The sequence below is a fragment of the Nasonia vitripennis genome, chromosome 1, assembly GCF_009193385.2.
Source record: "Nasonia vitripennis strain AsymCx chromosome 1, Nvit_psr_1.1, whole genome shotgun sequence".
Lineage (NCBI taxonomy): Eukaryota > Metazoa > Arthropoda > Insecta > Hymenoptera > Pteromalidae > Nasonia > Nasonia vitripennis.
Genome location: NC_045757.1, coordinates 27,771,503 through 27,799,452, shown reverse-complemented (window position 1 = coordinate 27,799,452; position 27,950 = coordinate 27,771,503). Strand labels below are relative to the sequence as shown.

General features: G+C 44.0%; 3 protein-coding genes across 10 annotated transcripts in view; 1 reads left to right on the top strand and 2 right to left on the bottom strand.

Moving 5' to 3' along the window:
* LOC100118524 (protocadherin-like wing polarity protein stan) overlaps nucleotides 1-18,880 on the top strand; it is a 43,780-nt gene extending 24,900 nt beyond the window's left edge. Inside the window, exons 2-21 of one of the 4 annotated variants that reach the window (XM_008213987.3) lie at nucleotides 3,930-4,353; nucleotides 4,976-5,250; nucleotides 5,983-6,322; nucleotides 6,411-6,800; nucleotides 7,397-7,891; nucleotides 8,177-8,643; nucleotides 8,718-12,043; nucleotides 12,125-12,431; nucleotides 12,512-12,836; nucleotides 12,919-13,493; nucleotides 13,588-13,954; nucleotides 14,036-14,251; nucleotides 14,332-14,904; nucleotides 14,983-15,415; nucleotides 15,491-15,728; nucleotides 16,174-16,542; nucleotides 16,801-17,248; nucleotides 17,338-17,613; nucleotides 17,986-17,992; nucleotides 18,195-18,880. In XM_008213987.3, coding sequence (XP_008212209.1) covers nucleotides 4,067-4,353; nucleotides 4,976-5,250; nucleotides 5,983-6,322; nucleotides 6,411-6,800; nucleotides 7,397-7,891; nucleotides 8,177-8,643; nucleotides 8,718-12,043; nucleotides 12,125-12,431; nucleotides 12,512-12,836; nucleotides 12,919-13,493; nucleotides 13,588-13,954; nucleotides 14,036-14,251; nucleotides 14,332-14,904; nucleotides 14,983-15,415; nucleotides 15,491-15,728; nucleotides 16,174-16,542; nucleotides 16,801-17,248; nucleotides 17,338-17,613; nucleotides 17,986-17,992; nucleotides 18,195-18,206 — 9,726 coding nt within the window. In that variant the 5' untranslated portion in view covers nucleotides 3,930-4,066 and the 3' untranslated portion in view covers nucleotides 18,207-18,880. The remainder of the gene's footprint in view (nucleotides 1-3,929; nucleotides 4,354-4,975; nucleotides 5,251-5,982; nucleotides 6,323-6,410; nucleotides 6,801-7,396; nucleotides 7,892-8,176; nucleotides 8,644-8,717; nucleotides 12,044-12,124; nucleotides 12,432-12,511; nucleotides 12,837-12,918; nucleotides 13,494-13,587; nucleotides 13,955-14,035; nucleotides 14,252-14,331; nucleotides 14,905-14,982; nucleotides 15,416-15,490; nucleotides 15,729-16,173; nucleotides 16,543-16,800; nucleotides 17,249-17,337; nucleotides 17,614-17,985; nucleotides 17,993-18,194) is intronic. The other 3 variants (XM_016988843.2, XM_016988842.2, XM_008213986.3) reach the window with 3 other exon arrangements.
* A 388-nt stretch (nucleotides 18,881-19,268) lies between these two features.
* Nucleotides 19,269-22,369, bottom strand: LOC107981939. Its single transcript, XM_031921235.2, has 3 exons — nucleotides 21,709-22,369; nucleotides 21,458-21,598; nucleotides 19,269-21,202 (listed from the first exon to the last, which is right to left on the bottom strand). Exons 1-3 carry the CDS (start codon nucleotides 21,883-21,885, stop codon nucleotides 20,819-20,821), a joined length of 702 nt encoding a protein of 233 aa, XP_031777095.1. The 5' UTR covers nucleotides 21,886-22,369; the 3' UTR covers nucleotides 19,269-20,818.
* Nucleotides 22,370-22,371: 2 nt separating this feature from the next.
* Nucleotides 22,372-27,950, bottom strand: part of LOC100118634 (dedicator of cytokinesis protein 3) — an 85,648-nt gene continuing 80,069 nt past the window's right edge. For 2 of the 5 annotated variants that reach the window (XM_032595965.1, XM_016988849.3), the window contains exons 14-22: nucleotides 27,899-27,916; nucleotides 27,303-27,465; nucleotides 26,317-26,754; nucleotides 26,093-26,234; nucleotides 25,651-25,985; nucleotides 25,244-25,584; nucleotides 24,782-25,161; nucleotides 23,982-24,328; nucleotides 22,372-23,909 (exon numbers count right to left, since the gene is read on the bottom strand). In XM_032595965.1, the coding sequence (XP_032451856.1) occupies nucleotides 23,736-23,909; nucleotides 23,982-24,328; nucleotides 24,782-25,161; nucleotides 25,244-25,584; nucleotides 25,651-25,985; nucleotides 26,093-26,234; nucleotides 26,317-26,754; nucleotides 27,303-27,465; nucleotides 27,899-27,916 (2,338 nt within the window). In that variant the 3' untranslated portion in view covers nucleotides 22,372-23,735. The remainder of the gene's footprint in view (nucleotides 23,910-23,981; nucleotides 24,329-24,781; nucleotides 25,162-25,243; nucleotides 25,585-25,650; nucleotides 25,986-26,092; nucleotides 26,235-26,316; nucleotides 26,755-27,302; nucleotides 27,466-27,898; nucleotides 27,917-27,950) is intronic. The other 3 variants (XM_008213988.4, XM_001602504.6, XM_016988848.3) reach the window with 2 other exon arrangements.

The window sequence follows — 27,950 nt, the reverse complement described above, 5'->3', positions numbered from 1 at the left end:
CGTAGACATAAAATTCGATCGTTACAAGAAAACGACTCTCCAAGTTATATGGAGCATAATACGGCAAATTAGACGAGAGCAGCAGTAGAGCCGCTTTTATGCGGCCACTCGAATATTTCATCGCCGAAACTCCCCATCGTACTTTTTAATCAAAGCATAAAAAGACCGCAACTTGAATAAGCATCTCTCTCTCTCTCTCTCTTTCTCATCCGACATCATCCCCTCGTGTATATAAACCGAACCGACCTCCCCCGCTCGGAAAAAAGTTTCGCCATACAAAAGGAAAACTCATTAGCAGTACGAAGTGATTTTTCTCATGACTCGCGAGCATCCACTCATACAGCCACAACAGAGCGAATACAAGAGGAGTACAAAAACAGAAGAGACAGGCGCGGGGATCCAATATGTGAAAGGAGCAAAAGTAGGAAGCGAACGAGACAGAGGCCGAGTTCTCGAGAGCGAGATAAAGACGTAAAAAAAACGCGGAGCCGGAAAAAGGCAGAAAAAGCAGCCGCTCTCTCTCTCTCTCTCTCTCTCTCTCTCTCTCTCTCTCTCTCGCTCCTTGCCAGAGCGAACCTAGGAAAAAGGAGAGTAGACGCGTGCAGTATAGCTATATACACTTACCGGAAGGGAGAGATAGATAAGGCAGTCACGAAGCTTAACGGTAAGGCGCGGACATAAAGGAGACGTAATTAAAGAGAGGATAACCGATGGAGAGAAGAGTCCCTCTGCATGGTCCTGTGCCGACGTGTGAGAGAGCCGCGGATAGACTCCTCGATTTGTACAAGAGAGGCGGGACAGCTATGGAAACGGACGGCAGACAGAATCGAAAGGGGATGTATAGAAGAATGCGATAAGCGCTGCTGCGCGCGCGACGATGGAAAAGGCGCCGCGCGAAATTTTTCCTCGTCTTCGTTTTCTCCTCCGAATGCACAGAGAGAAGCATCAGCGGAGAGCAAAAGGGAAATGGCTCTGTGCGCGCGAGCAGGTATAATTAACGAGGGGAAGAGATCTCGAGCCGCGCGAGGGAAATGAGAATTAGATTCGGCGGATGGAGAGGTGTATATCGTGCAGTGTATGCCGGTTGTTATGCACGAAGGAGGTGAGAGAGAAAGGCTAAAATGGGAAAAGCGATGCGCGATCGAGTTGCCGGCAATTTGTATAATAGCTCCCCCTCGTCAATGCGGGAGACTATAGCAGTCGCGACGATGGATTTTAATTGTGTGCAATAAAAGCGCGGTTTTCTTTGGCACCGAGAGCCGTACGTGCTGCTGCTGATTTTGCATTTAAGCGGAGTAATTGCGAAGCGTGTAAGCGCGTGTTACGAGCGGTTTTGCAAGGCTGATGAGTGAATTTTGAGAGCCCGAAAATTAGAGCGGTAGTGAAAAGACCTGTTCGAACCTGCTTTATTATACATTGGCGCAACTGCGTAAAAAAAAATACTTCCTCAGGAAAATCAAACAAGTCCACGATAGAACTTCAGGTACGCGCGCAATCCCTTACCCTAAACAACTAGCCGCATAAGGCTCGAGCAAAAAGCGCGGAGCAATTAAAGAATTAAAAGCGCATCAAGTAGAAAATTGAATTAACAGTCGTAATTACAGTCGAAGCCTCTCTCACAACAACAAGAACGAGGAAAAAAGAAACAATCCCATAGGAGAAAAAGCGCGCGGCTGTCATTTGAAAAAAGCGCGCGCACCTGCTATGGAGAAAAGTACGCGCAGAATTAAACCCGTCGTCGAGCGGATAATCGCGCGCGGAGCTCGGTGCGCAGCAATTAAAGGGAAAAATCGAGGAGCGGACACGCAGCTTAAACAAAATACCTCCTCGTCTGTGTATAGTATAGGTACATGTGGAAGCAGCAGGCCACGCGATGGGGAAAAACAGGACGACACACGCCGCTGACGTCATAAAGAGGCGCTCCTGTGTGCCGAGTCGGATAAATAAAACGCGACGCATAGTGCAGTAAGGGACGCGATGATGATTATTCGCCCACCCGCAAAGTCGATTTTAAGTGTAGATCTACGCCCGATTGATGGATACTTCCGTGTGATAATTAATCTCTCTCTCGCGGTATCCCAATCTCGATGAGTGATCGGGGCTGGTTGAGAGGAAAATTGAAATTTGAGTTTTCAGAGAGCCATTAAAATTTAAGTTTTCAGAGAGCCATTAAAATTTTTAATGATTGCATAGTGGAAACAAAGTTTGACGCGCATAAAACGATGAATTTTCCCAGGTATGCGCAAACTAGCTCTCTCGAGAGAGGTGCGACGACTCGTTCGATAATAACCGAGTGAACCTTCACAGACGACTATAACAGGATCACGTCTTTTCCTACGATTGAAAAAAAAGAAATAGGTTCGCATGGCGTTTTCACTCGACAACGAGACACGTCTTCAAAGAGAAAAGAGTATAACACATAAAGAGAGACACTGCGATTCTCGTTTCACGGCCTTGTACGGCCTTTGCACGAAACGCTTAAAAGGACGTACACAATTGCCCGAGGAGTTCGATGGAAAATAAAAGAATCCATACGCAGCCGTATCGAATTAAGAAGCGACAAGTAGGTACACGCGGTAAAAAGACCAAGAGTCCAACCGCGACGTAGGTATAGAGTTGTAGTAGGAAGTATACAATCGCATAAACTGTGTGGGATGATGGAAGAAGGAGAGAGAGAGAGAGAGAGAGAGAGAGAGAGAGAGAGAGAGAGAGAGAGAGAGAGAGGAGATTATCTCCTGTAGTTTTGCCCCGCTTGATGTACTGGTAGTTTAATCGTTTTCTAAAACGCGGATTTGTATGCGGCTTTTACAACTAAGTGTATGGGATTCTTGATGCGTGAAATTTTCATTGTATCGCTGTGCTTTAAACGTTATGCACGCTTGTCTGCGTATTTCGAAAAAGCTCACATTTCCCTACAGCGTTTACAACGTAAATCGAGTCCCCGCAGCGCATTCAAATCTAGCGTACCGAAAGCTCAGCCCAACCAGTCCTAGCACACATACACACACGACGATCAAAGTTTCCTCCAAGAGTCGAAAGAACCGCCCGCGGCACAGGAGCGTATACAGCGCTGTGATTTGCCGGGTTTGAATAGACTAAATTGGAGCGCGGGACTTTCCTACGTAGCGGTATATACACTCTGCGATGTTTTTCCGCAACTCGCCCTCGTTACGCTGCACGCGCGATACACATATCCTCATCGCTCTCTTTTTTTCCATAGCGCTGCGCTTTTCGCGCCCGCGTTTAAGGTTTCGAGTGTGTTTCGGGGAAACCGGTGAATGCACGAGCAGAGGGATTTCGAATTGCTGCGGTGGTTTGCGGTCGGTCCGTGTGCGGGCTTTGAGCATCCGATTCGGATTTCCGTATAGCACGTGGGTGTACGCATGCGGGGACTTTTTAATTACGGGGTTTCTGATGCGGCGCTTTTTAATCAGTCCGAAAAGTTTGTTTAGCCGCGTGTGCACGAGGGAGAAGCGACGAGCGGCTTTTAATTAATTTCGAGCGTATAACAGGATCGATCGTCGAAACGAGATTTTTCTCTAATTACCGAGCGTTGACTCATTTCCTGATGCGACAAAGTCCTGGCAAAGCCGTAAAGTGTGTACGCGAGTAAAAGCCGCACGGCAGCGTTGAAATTACAGTCAGCTTATTAGCTATGCGCGCGACGGCGCTAAACACACACCCCGCGCGTTGACGCGCAACACCTGTACGACAGGCTGAAACGAGAAAAAGGTGAATTCCTTCGTCGACATACGTGTATAGGTATACAAAAAGCTCGCGTTCTATCAGTCAAAGCCGGGGGGTATACACACGCGAGCCGTGTAATTTCAGCGCGGCTCCTCCCAAACGATCGTTCTCCGCGAATCCGTGCAAGAATGTGTCTCTCCGTCTCTTGTAAAGTCTAACATCATACCGTCTTTCGATTTCAGAGAGAGAGAGAGAGAGAGAGAGAGAGAGAGCGCAGAGGAGGAAGTGTCTGTGCCGTGAGCAGTCGGCTCAGACGGGACGACAGAGAGCGAGGATGAGACGCTGCACCGGAAGCTAGAAGGAGCCGCGAGCAGGTGTCATGGCCAGGAGGCGGCCATGCTCGTGGATCAACCCACTGGCGCTGCTGCTCCTGCTGGGCGGGTTCGCGAGCTTGGCCCAGGCCTACCTCGCCGTGCTCTCCTCGAACCTGCCGGCCGGTACGTTGGTCTTCGAGGCTGGCGTACCGCATCTCGGCGGGAAGAGGAAGTATGCGGCTTCGCAGGACAGGACGGCTTGGTTTGCGCTCAAGCTGCTCAAGGTGCATCCGCATACTGGAAGGGTTACCTTGGCCAAGAGCCTAAACTGCGATGGTCTGCAGTATCCGAGGTGAGTTCGTTTTGAGGATTTGTTTTATATAGTTTTTGGATTTGGGTGGATGACGCGGGGAAATAGATGCAGGCCGAGTTTGTTAAGACGCGATAACTTCATGAGTCTTTTAGATAAGAAGAATTCAATTTTTATGGATGGAGGCTGCTTCATACTTTATTATTATTAAAGAAAAACTCACGAACCTTTGAGCTTTAATTTTTAAAAAAGCTTAAAGGTTCGTGAGTTTAAGAATAGATCTGTCAAATAAACATGTTCACATTTATTTCAATTACAAGAAGACGACGTCTATCACCATTTTTAAATTATTCACTCATATAATATCTACTCTTAATAAATTCAAAATGCAACAAAATAACTGGCATCTACAATCCAATCATCATTACATTCAATCAGCATTAATCAATTATCCACAAAACCCCCCTCCATAAAATCCAACCCAACACATACGCTCCAAGCAAACCAACAGCGCAATCCCACCAATTAAATCCTCCCCTCCAAAAAAAGCATCCTCCGCAAGCAAGCACGATCATAAACTAATTCCCTCCTGGCCTACAAGCATTCGTATAAAGCAAGCGTTGTCGTCCGACGAAATTACACCCCACTCAACCTTCTCCCTCAGGCTGTTCACGTTCTACATCGACTCGACGAGTTCGCGGCTGGGCCGCGCGACCATCGACTACTACAGCCTACCCCTGCGCGTCCTGGTGACTGGCTGCGGCGGCGAGAACGTCGACCTCGCCGCAACGAAAGGCTGGATGGCCGAGACCCTCGCTTCCTACGCTATGCCCAGTACCGACAAGTTCACCGAGGTCTGCCTGAGGACGTCGCAACTGGTGGCCGCGCTTCGGGACTTCCTGCCTCACACGGCCCTTAAGCAATGCGAGACCAGATGGGGTATGTTTATGGGATGCATGCATTATACGCTCGAGCCCGAGAGCGCGCGATTTTCTTCGGGTTGTTTTATATCGAAGGCACGTGATAAGTGCGCGAGAGGCTACTTTTCTCTGGTGCGCGGTATAAACGCTATGCGTATTAGGATTACTGTTGCCTGGAGATAATTGTTTACTCCGCTGTATCTGGAAATGACCTCCAAAGTCCAGTATGAAACGGATCAAATTTGAAACAGGCATCAGTTTCACGCCTATATATCTTGGCGCTACTATACGAATGCGAATATAGTAGCGGAGGCGGATCTTCTTTTCACCGCGTGTAATGTATCGTTACCCCCTAAGGCCATGACATACATTAATTTGGAGCTCTGAGATCTCCATCGGAAAAATCGATAACACGCAGTTGGATTTCCGATTAACAAGCCGATCAATTATCCCTCGGATATAAGTAGAAACAGGCCGGTCGATGTTTGATTAAGTTCTACAGTGTCGGTGCTGATTCAATATGAACGTGGAAACACCCTTTTCGTGTTCTTCCGCCTGTTTACCAGCTCTTGGCTTTAATTACTTTCCGAGTAATGAAATTCAATTTCGATTTAATTTCGCTCGCCGAGCGAGAGAACGGCTCTTTAATCTTATTTAAGCTAAATCAAACAGTATTAAACTGTGACGCTTTGTAATCTAAAGGAAAAACAAATACGCGATTATTTCATAAAAATTACGATATAACGTTCAGGCGGAGTAGCGGATCCACGTTTCCTAGTCGAAGGCGCAGCGGGTGACCTGGTCTCGGCGTCGGAGCAGTGTCTGGTCGACCCGCTGTGGAAGATCTCCGTGTCGATGACGTTGCGATGCGGCACGACGTACCTGGCAGATGCCGAACACCGGCTCAAGATCGTCTTCCATCACCAACAACTCGATGACTCGGACTTGGGTCGGAGGGTGAGGAGAGAACTGAGGAACCAGTCGCCCTTCTTCGAACAAGCGCTTTACGTTGCTGCGGTCGAGGAAGAGAAGGAACCTGGGGTTGCGGTCACGACGGTCAAGGCGAGGGATCCCGAGGGTGGAATCGTCAGGTTAGTTTCGGTTTTGAATTGTTGATTGATTTGACTTTTAAGTACAAAAATAAAAAATGGAAAATTATATGATATTTTTATAAATTAGGTACACCATGAGTTCGCTGATAGACGCGCGATCGCAGAGTCTCTTCAACCTGGACGCGAACAGCGGCAAAGTAACGACAACGGCACAACTCGACCGCGAAAACGTCGACGTGCACTACTTCCGCGTCTTGGCAGTGGACGACTCGTTTCCACCTCGAACTGGTACGACGACGCTGCAGATCAACGTACTCGATGCCAACGACCATGCGCCAACCTTCGAGTCACCTGAATACGAAGCTTCGGTACACGAGAGCGTCCCTATCGGTTCCAGCGTCATCTCCATCAAGGCTACCGATCAGGATATGGGCAAAAATTCCGAGGTTGAATACTCTATCGTCTCGACGACCGGTGGTGGAACTACGACATTGACGGAGGATCAGTCTACGTTTAGGTACTTAATTTTAAGCAACTGATTGCGTACGAAAATTAAATTTTGAATTTTGTTAAGAACCTTTTTAAAAAATGCATGTAATAATAACGATACGCTATCAGTGACCTGTTGATATTTGCGAAGTATAGAGAGACCGAGAATCTTAAATATTTCTATAAAGAACGGGCACCGATAGAAATAAATCAGTACCAATAAAATAAATGCTCGCCATAATTTTCACAATAGCAAGCTTGATCAAGTATTCTCATGACCCCCGAGGGAGTGATAAACACCGTTTAGCAAAGTATTCATAACGATAAGAAAGATGGATACAGCATGATCTTCCGCTCTCCGTCCGATTGTCTCTCGCCATACACTCCCAAGTCTCGCGGCAATCAATCACACCCTCGAGCACTGCTTGTATTACATTCATCCGAGACTGAATGCTATTCATTCTGATGTATTGATTTCGGCATCGTCAAGATGAATCACCCCGTCAGCACAGCCGAACGATGCCATAACTCGCGCGCTTCGATCCCAGTACGCGCTCATGATCGATCCCGCAATTATCCTTGCTCGCGCAAACACGCAATTCAATCATACAAATTATATTCCAGGATCGATCCTCGTACCGGAATAGTCACGACGAAGACGTCGCTAGACCGCGAGAAGACCGAGGTCTACACCGTGATAATTCAAGCCTCGGACCTGGCCAACCCGGAATCTAATCGTCAGACAGCCTCGGCGACGTTGGTCGTTCGCGTTCTGGACGACAACGACAACTACCCGCAGTTCTCCGAACGCACGTACATCGTCAGTATACCGGAGGATATGGATTACACGCTGAACCCAGTGATAGCGGAAATCCGTGCGATCGATGCCGATGCCGGATCCAATGCGGCGATGAGATATGCCATCATTGGAGGCAACACCCAGAACATATTCCAGATCGACTCGCAGACCGGAGATGTGATACTGGTGAAGCCGCTGGATTACGAGACCGTGAAGAATTACAAGATCATCGTGAGGGCGCAGGATGGAGGAATGCCTGCTAAGTCTAATACCACACAGCTGCTTGTCAGGGTCAAGGATGTCAATGACAATGTGCCGAGGTGAGGGAGGAGTATTTAGTTTGGTATTTATGTGGAACTGGTGACTAGGCAAACTTTTGTTCAATGCCTGTTGAGAAAGTGAGTTATTGTTCTGTCATGCTTTATTACGATTGGGCGAAGCTTCGATGTGCTGAGATAACTTTTACTAATTTGTAGGGGTTTTATCAGTTTTACTTAAAGCAATAGTGCTTCAATCATTTTTAATTTAATAATTCTCTAATTTGAATATATTTTATTGGTATTCGCGAGCCAATTATAACTAACCCGTTTATCTCCAAATTTAAGGTTTCATACTACGCTATTTCAAGAAGCAGTCTCCGAATCCGTCTCGATCGGCTACAGCGTCTTAAAAGTCCAAGCCTACGACGCCGACGAAGGTCCGAACGCCCAGATCAAGTACTCGATCGGTTCGCGTGATTTGAGTGGTGGGTCGACGGAGAACTTCCCTGTAGCAGTCAACTGCGAGACCGGTTGGATATTCACAGTCAAGCAACTCGATCGTGAACAGTGTTCCAAGTACCAGTTTGTCGTGGTGGCCAGTGATTCCGGTGAGCCACCGAAATCGGCAAGTGCTACGGTGATACTGACGGTTACCGATGTCAACGATAACGATCCGTACTTCGAGCCAAAGAGCTACGAGGCTGTGATTGCGGAGGACGATCCACCTGGAACACCTGTCACTACGGTTACTGCTACGGACCCTGACGAAGACGCTAGGATTCACTATGAGATCTCGTCGGGAAATACCAGAGGTTGGTCTTTTTATCTACAAAAACGTAACGATACTTTTTTGAATAAATATTGAGAATTCTTTTCTACATTTCAGGACGATTTTCCATAACATCGCAAAACGGTCGTGGTCTCATCACCGTGGCTCAACCACTGGATTACAAGCAAGAGAAGCGTTTCGTCCTTACCGTAACGGCCTCGGACTCCGGAGGTCGCAGCGATACGGCTCTGGTCTACGTGAACGTCTCCGACGCGAACAACTACGCGCCGGTCTTTGAGAACGCGCCCTACTCGATCTCGGTGTTCGAAGATGCTCCGGTTGGCACAACGGTCCTGGTGGTCAGCGCTACAGATTCGGACGTTGGTCAGAACGCTCAAATCACCTACAGTCTGAGCAGCGACGAAGACGGCGCCGAAAGTCAGGAAACCTCCAAGTTCGCCATCAACCCGCAGACCGGAGCCATCACCACGACCAAACCGCTGGACAGAGAAATGGATAAGGGCTATCTGCTGACCATTACTGCCAAAGATGGTGGAGTTCCTCCGATGAGCGATACCACCGATGTGGAGATATCGGTAACGGATGTTAATGACAACGCGCCAACTTTTGACTCCGTTCAGTACCAAGGAGCGGTAAGAGAGGACGTACTGATCGGCACGAGCGTTTTAAAGGTCACGGCAACTGACATCGACGATGGTCTCAACGGAAGGGTGAAGTACGTTCTGGAGAACGACGGAGACGGCTCCTTTGCCATCGACCCGGCAACCGGTGTCATCAGGACAGCTAAGGCTCTCGATCGCGAATCAACGGCCCGATACAACCTAAAAGCCGTAGCCGTGGATCGTGGCTCGCCCGCTCTTTCTTCTACCATCTCAGTGGTCATCAAGATAGAGGATGTGAACGATTCGCCACCAACCTTCGAAAAGGAGAAGATCGTTCTGTACATACCAGAGAATTCTCCGATCGGTTCGACAGTCGGCGAAATCTACGCCCACGATCCTGACGAAGGACCCAATGCCGTCGTCCAGTACTCCATCATCGGTGGTGAGGACGCAAATAGCTTCCGACTCAACACCCGTCCTGGCGCTGACAGAGCCGAACTCATTTCCTTGGTCGAACTGGACTACGAGTCGACGAAGAAGAAGTTTGAACTGGTGGTGAGGGCAACTTCGGTACCGCTTCGCTCCGACGCCATGGTCCAGGTTCTTATAACGGATGTCAACGACAACGCGCCTAAGCTAGAAGACTTCCAGATCATCTTCAACAACTTCAAGGACTTCTTCCCCAGCAACTCTATCGGCCGAGTTCCTGCATTCGACGCTGACGTTACGGATAAACTAATCTACACTATTCTATCGGGCAACAACGCCAACATAATCTCGTTGAATAAGACCACCGGTGAAATTACCTTGTCACCTCAGTTGAACACTAATGTCCCGCGCGTTGCGACGATGGATATCTCTGTTACCGACGGAATCAACGAAGCTAAGGCCACCATGACGCTGTCAGTTCGTCTTGTCACCGATAAGATGCTCCTGAACTCGATAACCGTGAGGTTGGACGAGATGACGGTCGAAGCATTCCTGAGTCCGCTGCTGGGCTATTTCCTGGACGGTCTAGCCGCCATCATCCCGTGTCCCCGGGACAACATCTTCCTGTTCAGTGTGCAAGAAGACACCGATGTGCACAACAAGATCCTAAACGTGAGCTTCTCGGCGAAGCGTGCCGAACCTGGTTCCAGCGACGAGTTCTACAGCACGCAGTTTCTACAAGAACGCGTTTACCTGAACCGTGGAATCCTGGCCAGGTTGGCTAACGTCAAAGTCCTACCGTTCGACGATAACCTCTGCGTCACCGAGCCGTGTCTCAACTTCGAGGAGTGCGTCACTGTGCTCAAATTTGGTAACGCTTCGGGCTTCGCCAGTAGTAGTACCGTTCTCTTCAGGCCGATCTACCCCGTGACGACCTTTACCTGTCAATGTGCCAAAGGCTTCACCGGGAGTAGAGAAGCTTACCTCTGCGATACCGAGGTGAACCTGTGCTACTCGAATCCCTGCAAGAACGGAGGCACGTGCAGAAGACGCGAAGGCGGCTACAGCTGTGAGTGTCCTGTAGGCTACATGGGCAACGACTGCGAGGTGTCCCTCAAGCAAAATGCTTGTGTGCCTAACCTCTGCAAAGGAGGCTCGACGTGCATCAATAGGGTGAGCGGTGGATTCTTCTGTGAGAAGTGCCCAGCTACTCCGTTGGACAGTGTAACGCCACTGTGTCAACTGAAATCTCGCAGCTTCGGACCCACGACCTTCCTGACCTTCCCGTCGTTGAGACAGAGACACAGATTGCACCTAAAACTGAGGTTCGCAACCGAGGCGTCCGAAGGTCTGCTGCTGTACAACGGCAGGTACAACGAGAAGCACGACTTCATCGCGTTGGAGATCGTCGAGTCACAGATGCAGTTCAGCTTCTCCCTCGGTGACGAGATAACCCGAGCTACAGCGAAGATACCTGGAGGTGTGTCCGACGGTCAATGGCACGAGGTCCAAGTATCCTACATCAACCGATCAGTGGTCGTGTCGCTGGACAACTGCGACGTGTCATTGGCATTGAGATTCGGAGAGAGACTCGGCGAGAGATGGAGTTGCGCTGGTAGAAACGAGCAGATCCTCGAGACTCGCTGCAGCGACGTCACCGAAACCTGCCACAGGTTCTTGGATCTTACGGGGCCACTTCAACTAGGAGGACTACCTGCGATCCCCTCGAGCTTCCAGATCCGCAACAAGGACTACGTTGGCTGTATCAGCGACTTCCACGTGGATCACCAGTTCGTGGACCTAAACTCCTACGTGGCGGACAACGGAACGACCGCTGGCTGTCCAGAGAAGAGACCTTTCTGCGCATCCACTCCCTGCAACAACGGGGGCAGCTGTCGAGAGGTCTGGTCGGGTTACGTGTGCGAGTGCGTCGAGAGCTACTCTGGTCCTCAGTGTGATGACGAGATGTCCAAGCCCTGGCGATTCCGTGGCAACGGTCTGCTGAGCTTCAACCCACTGCTCAAACCCATCCACCTACCGTGGCTGACTGGATTCAGTTTGAGAACGCGAGACCAGGATGCATTCATCATGACGATTCAAATCGGTCAGAACAGTTCGATCGTGTTCGAGGTCATAGGCAGCAGACTCGCAGTTCTGTTGAACGGCGCCGACGTGATCAGGTCGTGGGTCGAAATCGCCGACGGCAACTGGCACAGGGTCGAAGTGCGATGGCAGAGCGGTCAGGTATCTCTGGATCTAGACTACCGGAATCGACCGATCGTCCAAACGTTGGCAGCAAAAATGCAGGGACTGTACGTTGGCAGAACGCTGATCGGTAGGTCTGACTCGACCTTTAACACCGAGCTGCCCTTCTTCAGTGGATGTTTACAGGTTTGACATTGTTCAATTCAATAGCTCTTTATGGTACAAGTAATACTGTACAGATGTGCTAACGTATCAATTATATTTCAGGATATTCGAGTCGGAACGAACCAAACGATTCTTCAACGACCTATAGTCCAGGAGAACGTGGGCTCGGGCTGCGAAACGGATAACACCTGCACTGCCAGTTGCTCTGAATCAGCGACCTGTGTTACCAAGTGGGAGGAAAGCGAGTGCGTGTGCACAGAAGGTCGCGTAGGGCAGGGCTGTGAAAAAATCTGTGATGTGAACCCTTGCAGCGAGTCTGGGTCGTGCGTTGAGAAGACGAACAACAAGAAGGGCTATGAATGCCAGTGCAAGTCACCGGAATACTCCGGAGAGTACTGTGAGATCAAAGGTGAGACAAACCAAAAGTTTTAGAGCGCTAACTCGAAGATTTGAAGTTTTCAATCAATAAATTCTACTTTAAATCAACAGCGGAGCAGCCATGTCCAGCAACCTGGTGGGGTTCTCCGGTTTGTGGTCCATGTCACTGCGACGAGTCCCGAGGTTACGATCCAGCCTGTAACAAGACGACTGGCGAGTGTTACTGCAAGGAGAACCACTATCAACCTCCTGGTGAAAAGGAGTGCATACCCTGCGATTGCTATGCGACCGGTAGTTTCGGACCACGTTGTGATACCATCACCGGCCAGTGTAGGTGTAGGACCGGCGTCATCGGTAGGGCTTGCACTGACTGTCCCAATCCATATGCAGAGGTCACTCTGAAGGGCTGCGAAGTTGTCTACGATGGCTGTGCGAGGTGAGCAGATATTATCGCTACTCAAAAAGCGTGTGAAAAAAATTAATCGATCATATTCTAATCACTATCATTCTAATTTCAGATCGTTCTCCGACGGACTCTGGTGGTCTCGAACCAAGTTCGGTGACACGGCGATCGAGGACTGTCCCGAACCAGCCGAAGGCAAAGCTTCGCGTGTCTGTTCGGACAAACTTAGCGGCTGGCAGGCACCGGACCTGTTTAACTGCACGTCCGAGGCTTTAATAGAACAGCGTCATCAGCTTGCCGCTCTCGAGGCCAACGAACTCACCCTCAACACTTACATCGCCGTCAAGATGGCGATGGAACTGCACAAGGCCGTCAACGCCACCAAGACCATGTACGGAGCCGATGTCCTCGTCACCGAATCTCTTCTTGTCGCACTTCTCAAGTACGAGGATAGTTTGGCCGGGCTGAACCTGACCCATAGCCAGGACAAGGACTACGTGGCTCATCTAGTGGGCATTGCTGGAGCCGTACTGCAGAAGAGGTACGCTGACAACTGGATCAGGATCGAGTCCCTAACCGGGGACAGTCCTGACAAGATAATGCTCACCATGGCTGAGTATCTTAAAACACTCGCTGTGTCACAACATGACACGTACACCAGTCCGTTCGAGGTCGTCGATACCAATGTTGGTGAGTTAAATCGTCCATGTGTATAATGGTCACAGGTGTTATAAATTCACTTCATTCAAATCTTAATAAAAATTGTATTTATCGTCATCCACAGTTCTAGGCTTGGACGTCGTCACGTCCGAGAGTCTGTTCGGTTACGAAGCGACGGAGTACAAGGAAGACCCGAGCCTATCGACTGCCAGGCCAACGGAGGCCGACCAAAAAGTCATACTGCCGGACACTTCTGCCTTTTTCGTCACGCCCATGCACATGGGCCCTTCGATAAGCTTTCCAAAGTACAACAATTATATGCCTGATCCCAACAAGTTCGATCCGTATTCAAAAGTACAAGTGCCTCTACGTCTGCTGGGTATACAGTCGGTAACCCAGGGCGACCTCAATGTCAAAAACAGTTTAAGTAATCATAAGGCCGTCTTAAGCTATGTGCAATACCGCGAGTTAGCTTCTATACTGCCGAAAAGGTATGACTGGTTACGATTTTTAAAAGTGTCCCAGTGAATCGTACAACAAAGTTGTAAATCGATTTTCCTGCCTCTTTCCAGGTTCGATGATTCTGTAACTATAAGGTGGGGAGTGGAGGTTGCAGTCGGATCGCCAATCGTAACGGTGTCCGTCCTAGTGCCATCCGAAACTGGATACAATACTCTGACGGGGATACCTCTCAAGTCCCCGGTCAGAATTCAACTTTGGCTCAGCGAGGACGACGGCTACAAGACGAGAATCAATCCACAGTGTGTTCACTGGAGTACAGCCCGAGGGTAAGTTTAATTTTTTATTACCAACATCGTCGACTTTTGATCGAATCCTAACTAACCGTATCCGTCATCTTCACTCCTAGAATCGGCGAATGGAGCAGACTGGGCTGTACAACGGAGGTCGACGACACGAACATGGCCCTTGGTATGATGGTCAACTGCTCGTGCATCAAGCTCTCTACGTTCGCAGTTCTAACCGACGTTCTGGACCTCGAGTACGTCCCCGAGCCATCGCTTCTCGAGGACGTCACGAGCTACAGCGCGTTCATCGTGGCACTGCCTCTCTTGCTCACGACGATCCTGATCCTCGCTTTAATCCGCGGTGGCGAGACCAACTCCAATAGCATCCACAAGAACCTCGTGCTCTGCGTCTTCTTCTCGGAGCTGCTCTACCTCGTGGCTCTCAAAGCCAGACACGCTCTGATCGGCAACGAGTTTCCCTGCAAGCTCATCGCGATCGGACTGCATTACGCCTGGCTGAGCACTTTCTCCTGGACCCTAGTCGACACGGTGCACCTCTACAGGATGCTCACCGAGATGAGGGACATCAACCATGGCCAGATGAGATTCTACTACACGCTGGGATACGCTGTTCCAGCCATCATCGTCGGCCTGACGATCGGTGTCAGGGCTGACCAGTACGGAAATTTCTACTTGTGAGTACAACTTATTTTTTGTTCGAGAAATCCATCGATATGGAGTCGAAATTCTAATGAACACCTTGACACTTCCAGCTGCTGGCTGTCGATTTACGAGAATGTGATCTGGTCTCTTATCGGCCCGATCTGCCTGATGGTCCTGGTGAACTTCTGCATCCTGATTATGTCGGTGCGGGCAGCGTTCACCCTCAAGGAGCACGTAATGGGCTTTGGAAATCTGCGCACACTGCTCTGGCTTTCGGTTGCCTCGCTTCCGTTACTCGGGACGACCTGGACTCTGGCGGTGCTCGGAGCCAGCGAGAACTCGCCAACCTTGTCTTACATGCTCAGCGTGTCGATAGTCGTGCACGCGACCTTCAGCCTAGTCGGCTACTGCTTCGTTAACGGACGGGTACGGAGGAACCTGTATCTCAGCCTGCTCAAGTGCATCGGCAAGAAGGCGCCGCTGCTCGATGTCAGCATGGTCAATGGGAGTAGTAGCCAGAACGTCAATAATACCGGGATCACCGTGAGTTTTATTTTCATACACGATGTTAAAACTCACTAAATTCATTCCTTTAATGAATGATGCAAACGTGTTTAGCGGTCTGGGATCGCCTACTCGTCGACATACGGTGGGACCGACGCGAATTCAAAAAGAGTCCACGTCGGGGTGTCGACGAGCAGCACAACGTCTCGGAGCACAAACAAGACAGGATCCAGTCCATACAGGAGCGATACGCAGCTCCGTAACACGTCGACCTCAACTAGTAACTACAACAGCGATCGTGGAGCTTACATGTCCCGACGGAGCAATCACTCGACGAGGCACAAGAGACACGGTATGTATCTAAGAAAAGCGATTCTAGCTGGATTTAGTTTTAAACAGCCATGAGATAAAAAAATTTGTTTGCGCTCCAAAGAACAAAAGTTCATAATAAGTAATCAGCCAAAGTGACCAAAATCCTCCAAGATTTATCTCTCATTACTACTAAGCACTATTAGCATGAGCGCTCCAAGCAGGCCTAACAAGGCAGTTTTGGTATGATAGCACGCCACTATATAATATATACACAAGCGAGCAAATTGTTTCGAGTGAAATAAAAAAGTGTTTATGTGACACCTACCTTCCGAATTCAGAGACTACGCAGATATAGCTGAAAAATTCTAGTCTTTTGAAATATCAATCGATCCTCCGCTGCCACGGCCACGCTTTCGATTAGCTGACATCCCAAAAAGCTTCAATATAATTTAATATTTCCGTATAACATATTATGACTTTTTCAGAGACGAAGCAGGAACGAAGCGAGCAGCAGAAGCGCCGGGAATCGGAGTCAGACTCGGACGCGTCGCAGCGGGATAGCCGAGGCCGCGGTCTAGACGGCACAAGTTCGCATAGTTCGGAAGACGAGACGGACAAGACCGTGGCACAGGCCGCGGCGGCAGCTGCTGCCGTCTCCTCCAAGAACATGGGCGTTTCAACGCAGCGCGAACCGCATAACTACTTGCCCAACATATCGGGTAGTGCGCCGCAACCGCCCGACAGCCTCAACGTGCTGCACTGCTCCAGTACCGATCTCTTCCCGAACATCAAACCAATCTACGCACCGAGGTGGAGCTCGCAACTGCCCGAGGCTTATCTACCGTCGTCCAACAGTTAGTTATCAACTTTTATGAAGTTTTGTTGCATGATTTTTTGCGATTATAGAAAGTTATCCGATATAGGATTAAGAAATCTGTATCATTAGTAGATGAGATATAAAGACTCATTATTGTTACTATATATTCTCTGAATACTTCGCAAATGACTTATCATAATTTCATAAAATTCACTGCGAAATATTCAGAGAAAATCTCACAAATCCACGGCATCACTCCACCTCGCAATAACCAGTCAAATTTTCTACCCTCTAGTAGACGCCCGTGGTAGCCAGTGGTCGGGCGGCACAATGTCGGACAACGAGATGGCCTCGACAAAGACGGCCTCGCCGAACCCGATGTCCTACGCCGAGTTGAACCTGCACCACGCGAAGATGCACCCCGACGCCGAGAACTACTCCGAAACCGAGGAGAAGTTCCACATAGCCGACAAGTACCTCTACCCCTACACCAGTCCCGAGGACGAGCTGCACCAGCACCAGCTTCACCTGCAGCAGCAACAGCAGCCCTCGTCGCACGGACCCATGTCGCCGACCCCCTACATGCTCTCCATGCCCTCGAGGATACTCAGCTCGAGCATGAGTCATCACTCGCAGACCTCGAATCACGATAACTTCACCAACGGTTACGAGAGGTACGGAAGCCTGAAGAGGGGACAGGCGCTGCACAAGATGAACCACGACAATCTTAGCTACAGCGATAGGTGAGGAATCAAATTGTTTTTTTGCAACTTGAACAATGAATAATGAATTCGATGAAAATTTAACGATCCAATTGAAATTATCTCAACAGTAGATACGGAAGCCTAAAGAGAGGCGGTAGTTTGCACGGCTCGTACCACGACAACCTGAACACGGGTCTGGAGAGGTACGGCAGTCTGAAGCGAGGCAAGATCACGCCGACGATGCTGGAAGATCCGTCAGACTACATAATGCCGATCAGCAGTCGGACGCTGTCAGGCTCGCTTGGACACGACCTGCAACAGCACAGTAACGAGCTCGCCGCGCTCAGGCAGCTTCAACTCCAGCAGCAACAGCTTCACTACGAGCACACAATCGCAGAGACTGAGTGAGTACTACTTTGAATTATGGCGCCAAAGAGCTTTTCTACTTGGTTCGGTGAAGGATTTCTATTAACTCGGGAGGAACTTAAACTTGAAAATTAATTTGTAGCTCTGAATAATTATTTTGACGATTTGCTTCTTTGCATTCGATTCGTCAACTATCTTCATTATTTGGCGTCCGATATTCTTTTAGTGTACTGTATATTTATTAATGCAGAACTAGTTATTTTATATTACCGAACTTGTCTCGACCTACAACGGAATGTGGATATCCATTAAAAATTAATTTGATTCCTACTAATTTGGTGTTGGTATACTTATGAGTAACTTTCTCTTTTTCATAATGCTTGGCTTGGATATAACCGAACAACTAACAGTGAGGAGGTAAGCTTCTATTTAAAAAATAATTTATTTTTCTTATAATTTACGATGAAAGTATGTATGTAAAAAATACTCCTAAATTTTAAATAACTTTTAACAAAAACAAGTATTCTTTCTAGATCTGCATATAATTTTAATATCGCAATAATTCTTTCTGTAAAATTGACAATCAGTATGAACTAATGTACATATTTCTCGGTTTCAGGAAGGATATTAGCAATGCAGAAACGTCCGTATGACAATCTTGTCTACAAAACAAATAAACAAGAGAAACAAAGCAACAAAATGTCGTACAAACTTATTACAGAGTTAAATATTTTAGGCTTAGCCATTTTACACGCAATGAATAAATAGTAAGCATAAAAAATAGTATTTTAAGCGCTGGCCATGATCGTACTTAAAATGACGTAGCCATATAATGAATTGCAAGTATGTGTGAGTGCCTGTTCATATTGTGCTTATGTCGTCTGAACACTTTCGAATCGACTGATTGTAATTTTTTGTTAATTTATAAGAGTACAGGACTTAAGTGTCTCAGTCAGTTCGATGGTATTGCATCGAATCTTCTTAGACTTCGAACCTGTAGTATATGATCTCTTGATACTATCTCTCTCATTTTTCATCAAATCATCTATCTACGAAAAAAAATGTCATTACTTGTAATTTATGTACTTTTATAATGCTCAGTATTTGTGCAATGTATACATTCCAATGTTATTATTTAACACTTTTTAATTAAATTTTTATGACGAATTTGTATTCTTTACATGCCGAGAAGAAATAGGTATAAAAAGCGTACTATAATATCGTACTTTACTTTAATACTCGAATCTTTTGTATATATTTATATGGAGAAATTTGACGAAATACAAATAATTTATATACCCTGTATCCTCGAAATATTTTATTTAAAATTTTCTTCTTTTTGTTCAAATGCGTCTACAAAATAATGTGTAAGCCTAAATCTTTAAATGTAAACATGATCAGTCGTAGATTTTCTAAGAAAAATATAATCAACGAGACCTGAAAACGTTGGTAGAAACAGTAGTCTGATTGCATATTATATCAGAGTACACAAACAAGACTGACATATATGATAACCGAGGACGTCATTTTTATCGGTTTCATTTTAGTAACAATATACATGTGACCAGATAAGGCTTAGATTTCAAAGAACTTGTTTGTTGTTTGTAAAACTAATGAATATAGCTCAATTTTTTCTGGAGCATTTACGGAGCACCAAACATGTTAATCATGCCAGAATTTATCCTTCACACGGAGTGTGTAAGGACGCTGACAAGATTTTTTATCGTGTAAAAGTTTATATTTCTATATTTTTTAATGAAGCTCCATAAGGGCCCTGTGTATTTCGGAGACATAGCAACATAAACTCTATTGCTATATGGTGTGAATGGAATTTTTTAGTGTGGGATAAAGGGATTATGAATTCATATTTATAAAAAAAATTGTTTATGCACTTCAAAGATAATCAATTTATTTTAATTAGTATTGTAATATTATCTTTACTTATAAGTTAGTAATTTCTCTTAAGATAGTGCTGGTAGTGTATCGGAAATAGTTTTATCCTCGAAAGCTATCTAGACATCTGGCTCAAAAGAATAGAAACATTAGAAAGAAGAAGCCTGGGTTATGACTTATTAATCCTTGGTACATAATCTTTAACGGTATACGCATGCAATACATAATATTAAAAAAGTAGAACAGAGGTAATGGTTACACCCAGCTTTTGGTAAATTAATAATGTATTGCGTACATGATAAAACGTATGCTCATAAAATAATCATGTTTATTTGATATTCTCCAATGATATTTTCACATAAAATATAGCAATCGATGTCTGATAATTTATTGCTTCCTCCTAGAGAAAGCTTATTGTAATAGTACAATTTTCAGTTTCGCTAAAACTTCGTAGAAACGCGTATTTGGAGTTATTTCGAGTTCGAATCATGCGTTTTTAGAAAACGTCCATGCCGATAGATGTGTGTGAATAAAATTTGACATATGTTATCTGATTCTGAATTCGGGAAAATTTTTTGTTATGATTCTGACAATTTTATGGCCATATTATAGCCATTTATCGATTTTTGAAAAAATATTTTTGCTTTTTTTTGATGATATGATTCATACTATATATTCAATAATAGTGTATCTACAAGAGCAAAATTGCCTAATTTTTCCCGCAAGATTTTCCAAATTGACTGTTCCGTTCAATTTGTATGATAAAAAGTGTTTTAAAACAAATTTAATATCTCTAAAACTAAATTGTCAAACTTTTTGAGAAAATTTATGACAATAAAAAACGATAATATCTATTTGCTGTAAAAATTTTAAACCATTTTGATGACTAGTTTTCGAGCTCAAAATTGAAAACTAGAAAATATGGATTTTCTATGTCGTACGCGATTACGAGAGTAAAAAGGCTTTATTTAAATTTAAATCTTAGGAAAATATTTATATTTATCACCTCGGCTAGGTTTTTTTTGCAGCTTATAAAACCATTTAGTTTAAAAGATATTATGATTCAAATTCTTTATCATTTACCCTGTATACCCTGTATAACTGAAAATTACTGTTTTTGTTAAACCTTATAACTCGCTAACTAAAGTTCAGAATGTTTTGAGGAAATTCATGATTTTATGAGGTTATGAGGACCCTATGGTACTTAAAATAATAAGGTTTAAATTTTTTCATGAAAATTATATGATTTGATATTGTGACGACTGCTCCTTTAGTAAAATAATTAAGATTGAAAGTATTTTAGAGATTATCAATATACTATATATTTCAACAATATTGTATCTATTGGAACTATAAATTTTGTTGGAGGAAGCTACGTGCCAAAGAATTGGCAGCGGTTTTTTTATTGAGATGCAAATATCCCCATTCGGCAAATACAGTATCTTCAGCTATAACTTCCCTGCGATCAACCGTAGTTATATTTATGTCAACTTTGTAGTAGTCACTGATCTCATGAATGTTAGGTATTAATACTTCAAATCTGAATACTCCATAATCATCAGAATTAAACTCTCCTTTCTTGAAGCAGTTGTCTTTTAATATGGTTTTGGGTAATACCAGGGCTTTGGGCAAAAGTTCACGATAACGATTTTCTGAGCAGACAGGGAAATCCAATGTTAGTAGATGTTTGTAATTTTCATAATTTTTATCCGTAGCATACACTTCAACTTCACTCTAGGAATGAATACGATGAATTACTAATACAATATTTACATAATTCAGTTGTCATCAATCACAAAAAATGATTCAATTAATATTTTATTTTTTAATATAATGCTTGAAATTTCTATCGTGAATATGATTTCAGCATTTGATGACCTTTTTGCATCCGCTAAAATCATATTCTCACACTATATAAGTATACCTATATCGAAATCTATCATTTTACTAATGTGCAAAGCTTTCTTTGAGATAAAACTAAATACTCACTGAAATAGGTGGAAAATCCCGATTTACAGTCATTCTTTTTTTGAGTCTGTTATAGGTAGCATTATGTTTCTCGATTGCATATGAATGTAGAGTCAAATATTTCTCGTTAAGCCTATTACTCTTGTAACTTATCAGCTTTATCTGTAGAATAAGAATGAAAGTAACTTAAATTTAGATATTGTACAGAAATATCTGTTCCATTTAACTTTTTTATTATTCAAACATTTTTTTTTTAAAGGATGGTTTTATACCTGAGGCTCCACATTTTGAATCATCTGATTGTTATGACTGGTCTTTAGCTTTTCAGCATTCACTTGCTTCTTGATCGAAAAAGCTAAGACGAACACAACGATGTACAGAAATAGATTCATTTTTGTCTTCTCTGCAAAGCACAAGTGATATGATAATGGAGTGCAGGCTTCTTTCATACAACCTTATATATGGTTTGTTATATCCATTGCTTTTTATCTCTAAGACAGGCCGGCTTTGTAATTAAGGTCTTACCAAAAAAATAACATCATTTAAAAGTGATTATAAAATAAATATATCAAAGAGCCATCAGAAATGCAAAAGCTAATATGAAATGAAATCATTATTTTGACGTACAGACATTCGCATAGCAATATGTCGATACGAAAAAAATTCCTCTCGTAGAATATAAAATTCATGTTTTCGATTCATTTTTAATTAGTTTTATGTTTTGATGATAATTACGCGTGTACATATGACTCGTACAATAATATCTGCACGATGACTGAGACTTAATGAGCCGCATTCACCGTGTGAGCAAAAAAAAAAGAAAATAATCGAGTTTTTTTAACAACGTAGTGCAATCGGCTACTTTAGTCATAAGTATCGTATTTTGCGTACTATTTTAATCAGACGATTCATCTTTAAGTTTAAATTAAGCATTGTTATGATAAAAATTACTTTTATTTTTATTCGAAAATATAAATAAATTACAAAATACAGTTGGATTAATACTTGGGAGAATATCATCAGCGAAATAAACTTAATTCATTTATACATATGTATCCGTTTTGACGCCAGCAGCTAAAAATTTTTGATGCCAAAGACAATTTGCTTTTCTCTACCTAAACAAGATGGAACGAACGTCCAGCGTTCAGACGGAGCGGACATGCTGAGATGTTTGCGTCTAGCAGCAGATGATTACAATCTAGCCATTTAATAAAAATCAAATTATTTGACATTTCAGTTTACGTGAGTTCAAAATTTGTGAGTACATCATACAGATTTAAATTAAATACGTTCGATTAGAGTTTCACATGAATTCTCTTATAGTGTAACATTGATTACGTGCTAAAAAATAATGATGCATCCAGCTGTTTATTAAAAACAAAATAAAAACAGAGAGCCAGCAACTGATTCAATAGAACAACTAATCAATTCCTTAAATACATAAGTCTAAAAAACGATGTTTAACATAAGTAAATGAATTGCTTGCATATAAATAAAATGTTAATTTGTAAGCTGATTAAAATTTTAGTGTTATCCACTTGTTAATAGTAATTCTGATTTTATCTACACTATTTACTATACAAGTTATCGATGCTTTTGATATTGTGTCATATGGTTTGCATTTAAAATCAAGAGTAAACATTATCTTCAAGAAAATTATTATAAAAGTGTCTTATAAATCGTTAAAATTTAGCTTTGAAGCTGTACACGATTTACTGCATATAAGAAAAATATGAAGTTTTCTTTACATATAATAATTCAGTCAATTCCAGATTTCATTATAATTAAAAAAAAATGTATTAGAATTGATTTTTTCCCATAGTGACTAGACAGACACAGAGTAGCCTCGCATTATGTTACAGCATGTATAAACCTGTCCACTTAAAAAAAAACTTTATTCAAATTCTTATGCATTTCATACCACCTTATTATTAACTAAGAACGTTAATTTTGACTGTAAGTAATGTCTAAATGCCTGGCACATTCTCGTAACTAAAAAGGCGCAACCCAGAATGCAATTATTTTTACTTTTAAGCCACGTGTATTTGATTACACAGTTTACAAGCACGAAGAATACGGCGATTGAATTGGATTTATTCGAGTCAAAAATAACTCTTCTTCTTATAAGATATTGAAAGTCATTTAATTAAAAAACAAACATCTCTGTGATTTTAAAATGGATTTTTACTCGACTTTGTTAACTTTCAATATCGTTTTGGCTTTTTTGATGATTGACGACAATATGTAGGTATATATAAAATTACGTTCTATGGACTAGGATATCGTAAAAGACTGCTCTCTAAACGGTGTCTCCGTCAGAAGTAACGGAAAGCGATTGAAACTTGGGCACCGAGTAATTATCGGCGTGTCCAATGGACGAGGAATTGTGAGTCCGATTAGACGCGCGTTCCAGTGTTGACGGCGCAGATGGAGTGTCCTGGTGGGCTTTTGGTGGTATAGGTGGCGGACTGGCCTGTAAACGATTTCCAACATAAGAACTTAAAAATAATCAAACGAGTATGTGGGGATCGTCGAGTTGATTCACCTCTTGACTTAAAATCGTGTGGGAATTCTGGAAAGTTACGCTAGTGAAGCTCACAGTAGAAACATTCATAGAGCTTATTACAGAAGGCGGCGAGATGTTCATGATGTCGTTGCATCGCACCCGTGGCTCGAAGTCCTCGTAGCTTAGATTGTTGAGGTTCGATAGGTGTGACTGGAAGTCTGAAAGGCTTGAAAGCGTTGAGATTCCACTGTCGCGTAGATCATGTGAATCGCACGAATTGCGCGGGTCATCCTCGCTATTCCACTCTGTATTGCGTTTGTGCGAGAGTCGTTTTGGTGGCGCAGGGGGTGCTATCAGACTTGAACTCATGTCTCGCTTATCGGGTGCTACAAATTAATAATTAAATTATGCAAGTGTACCTCTTTTACGTATAAAATGTAAATTTCACAGTAAATCACACAAGCTACAGTCAAATTAGAATATATCTCAATCAATTAGTATTATTAATTATTAAAACACAAGCGTGTTTAAGATCTCTTAGATGAACAAAATATGCGAAATACATTCATAAAGGAATGTGAATCTCGCTGACAAGTTCACACATTTTTACTTCGAAAAATGATTCAAAACATGCAAGAGTCTTAAAAATTGTAAAACTAAAATACAAAACCAAACACACATATTTTATATAAATATAATAAAACTTCATAAAACAAACAAAAACATGACCTTTTGAAATCTCATCTCGCTTTAGAAAAAAAAAGTTCTGACACACATTCAAACCTTACACACAACAGCGTTTCACATTCCTCAAAACCAGTCACCACTATAGAACTTACTGCAACCTCTAGGGGGTAGCGGCGGGGCAGGCTCGGATCCAGGCTCGCTCCAGGAGCTCCTCATGTTAGCCTGCTCAGATCCGTCGGTGGGAGTCGACAGTGAGTTCCTGAGTGGCAGCTTAGGGCTCAGCGGTTTGCTGAGAGAGCGTTGATGGGTCGGTCGCGGTGGTGTCGTGCCATAGCCAACAGAGCGTGGACGAACCTCACGCTGAGGTATCGGAGGTGGTGCTCCACCATTTGGACAACCGTCGACCTTCGTATAGAAACCCTCATCCTCCAGATGACCATCGCTATCTGCACGTGACATTCTCGAGCTGGTCATCGATTCCAGAGTGGCCGGACGCTGTTTGTCGTTCACCGGAACCGGTGGTAACGGTGAGCTGTTGATGAATTGCAAAATGTAGTTTCGTAAAATAATTCTGGTATTTCAAATAATAAACGGCATCGTGTATGGATACGCACTTGATAATACTGTCTTGATGCACTAAACGTTGTCGAGTCATTGGACCCAGGCTCTGCTTGAGCTGTGTGAACCTCTCAATCAGTCTCTTGTGGAGCGGCTGGACTCCAGACGGAGCAATCTGTCCATGAAGCAGTAGACCAGCCTCTAGTACACTCATCTGGTCAAGGATGAGATTCTTCAACCTGTTGACGTGTGGTACCATCTCCGGGTTCTGCCTTGCGAACTCGGTTGTCAAAAATGCTTCCTGATACTTCGTTATTCCGCCCATCACGTTTGCGTCTATGATGCCCTGCAAGCGCATGCTGAACGGATTGATGTTTCTGTGTGGCTCAGCCGTGTACTGGATAAAAAAATGCGCTGTTAACTGAAGAACTATTATCGTATCTAATTTTGAAAGCACAAATACCTGAGCCACAAGTCGTCTGAGTTCACGTTCGACGCTCTGCATAGTCTCACACGCGTATTGCACCGGAGCCAAGAGTTCAGATCTCTTCTCAATGACCTCGAACCACCTGAGGATTCCAGGCAATTTGGCTTCAGTCGTTAAAGTCGTTCGTTCGATCCAGAGAGACTTGAACTCGTTTTCGCGATCTACTTGGCCGCGATGTAGCGGCCGATCGAAGACGAAGCGACGCACGTCGTTGACGAGGTAGAAAGCAACTACGCGTTCCGGTACCTCGAACTGCCCACAACCGAGGCTACCTTCCTCGGGAATCGGTTTTACGTTGCAGATCTGGATGTCTGTAAAGAAGTATAAATTATTTGTTTGATTTTTTAATGATAATTTAACTATCTAATTCATCAAATAGTAATCTGTGGAAAAGTTTGTTCGCGAGTTCAAAACTTACACTGTCCCTCAGAGGATAGAATGGTTTCGTCGGGTGGTGAATTCTTCATCAAAATTTGTGCGCTAGGAAATTCTGTTTGAAGTCGCTGAGTAAACGCCCCTATTCTCTCGTATTCTAAGCCTCGATAGATAAAAAGTTTGTTCTAAAGATAAAACGTTATCACAAATTAGTAAGAACTGATGTATCAGCGGCACAGAGGAGCATTTTAAAATTAATCAACTCACCCTAACAAAAAGCGGAAAACTCAGTCCGTAGAATCCAACTCTGAAGTACTCGGGCTCTGGCCTGAGCTGCGTCAAAATATTATCCAAGAATTTCGCCTGCACCTTGAGGACATCGCTGAGCTTTGCATAGTCGTACAGCCTCGTTTCGTAGAGGACGGCGAGCTCTTTGCATAGAGGTATGCCCTTCTCCCAGCACTTGCCTCTGTCAAAGTAGTGGATGATCTTGAGATAGAGCAGCTCTTTGCGCTGCCACTCGGGCTGTTGGGGATGATTGTGGTCGGCTGCAAGGAGCGTCGAGCTCCAGCCCAGCTGATCGGCGTAAAGCTTCATCGTAAAGCCCGCTTCGGTGTAGTTCTCGGCGGCTAAGTGCAGGTCGTGTAGCTTGTAGATGTAACGCAGGTACATTTCTTTGCGGTTGAATTCATTTTTGTAGAAGTTCTATGGAAGAAAAACGAAACGTGAATTAATACTTTATACTTTTTAGAGAGTATTTAATTTTTTCCGCGCGTTTCGTCTTCTCGAATAGACTAAAAGGCAACATTTCTAAAATATCGTATACTTCATAAATACATTACATCATGTCTCAATCCGTTAGCAAAGAACTTATCCTTGTAGTAAGTTTGTACGTAAACGAGTACGATACCGAAATCCTTGTAAATGCTTTCGTAAACACATTTCTTTTCCTTCTCTTCGACTTTACGCTGAAGCTCGCGCAATTTCTTTCTCATACGCAAGCAAAGAACATCCATTGAAGACTGCGACACTTGGCATTGCGCGATCGATGTAATTTAAAAGCAATAAGCACACCTGCTGGTTTCTCAATGATATAACGAAGTTAACACGATCTAGACGCTAATATCCGTGTTTATTTCCGCGAGAGAGAGAGAGAGAGAGAGAGAGAGAGAGAGAGAGAGAGAGAGAGACAGGAATGAACACGTGGCAATATATATATATATATATATATATATATATTGGAGATGGTTTACCAAGAGATTAACAGTGCATGACATGCGCTTGTCACGATTCTCGTCGCCTTGGATGACGCTTCGATAATCCAGTAATCTTTCCAGAAGACGCGTGACAGAAGTTATGAAAGCCGTGCCACTGTCCTTCCATGTCGGATCCTCAGACTGTACTCGATCTAATAATCTGAAAATTCAACAATTTATTAATTACCTATGATTACGAGATGACATACTTAGATAACAATGCAATCTAATTATGAAATATAAAAACTAATATTCTACAAGTACTGTTTAAAAGTTTAAATAAAAAATATGGTGATAGTGCTGTAACCTATTAAATAAATTTGTAAAATAAAAATCGTGTATAGGTACTGGTATGAAGACGAACAGACCAAAAATAATTCGTGCAAGTAAGCGTGTCCATCTATGAACTAAATAAATTTTATATAATAATTCTGAGAATTACGAACATAAAAGAAATAAAAATTGAATGAGTAATTAATTTTCGTTTTTCAACAGCTGGTTGTGTACTAAAACTTTGGTACAAAAATAAAACAAGGCAAAACGGCAAAGTGCACTTTACAATTCACAATACTTTATAATACTATAAAACTTACACCGCGCTTAGATGTTCCCTAAATTGGCATGGAAAATCGAAACATTTTTATA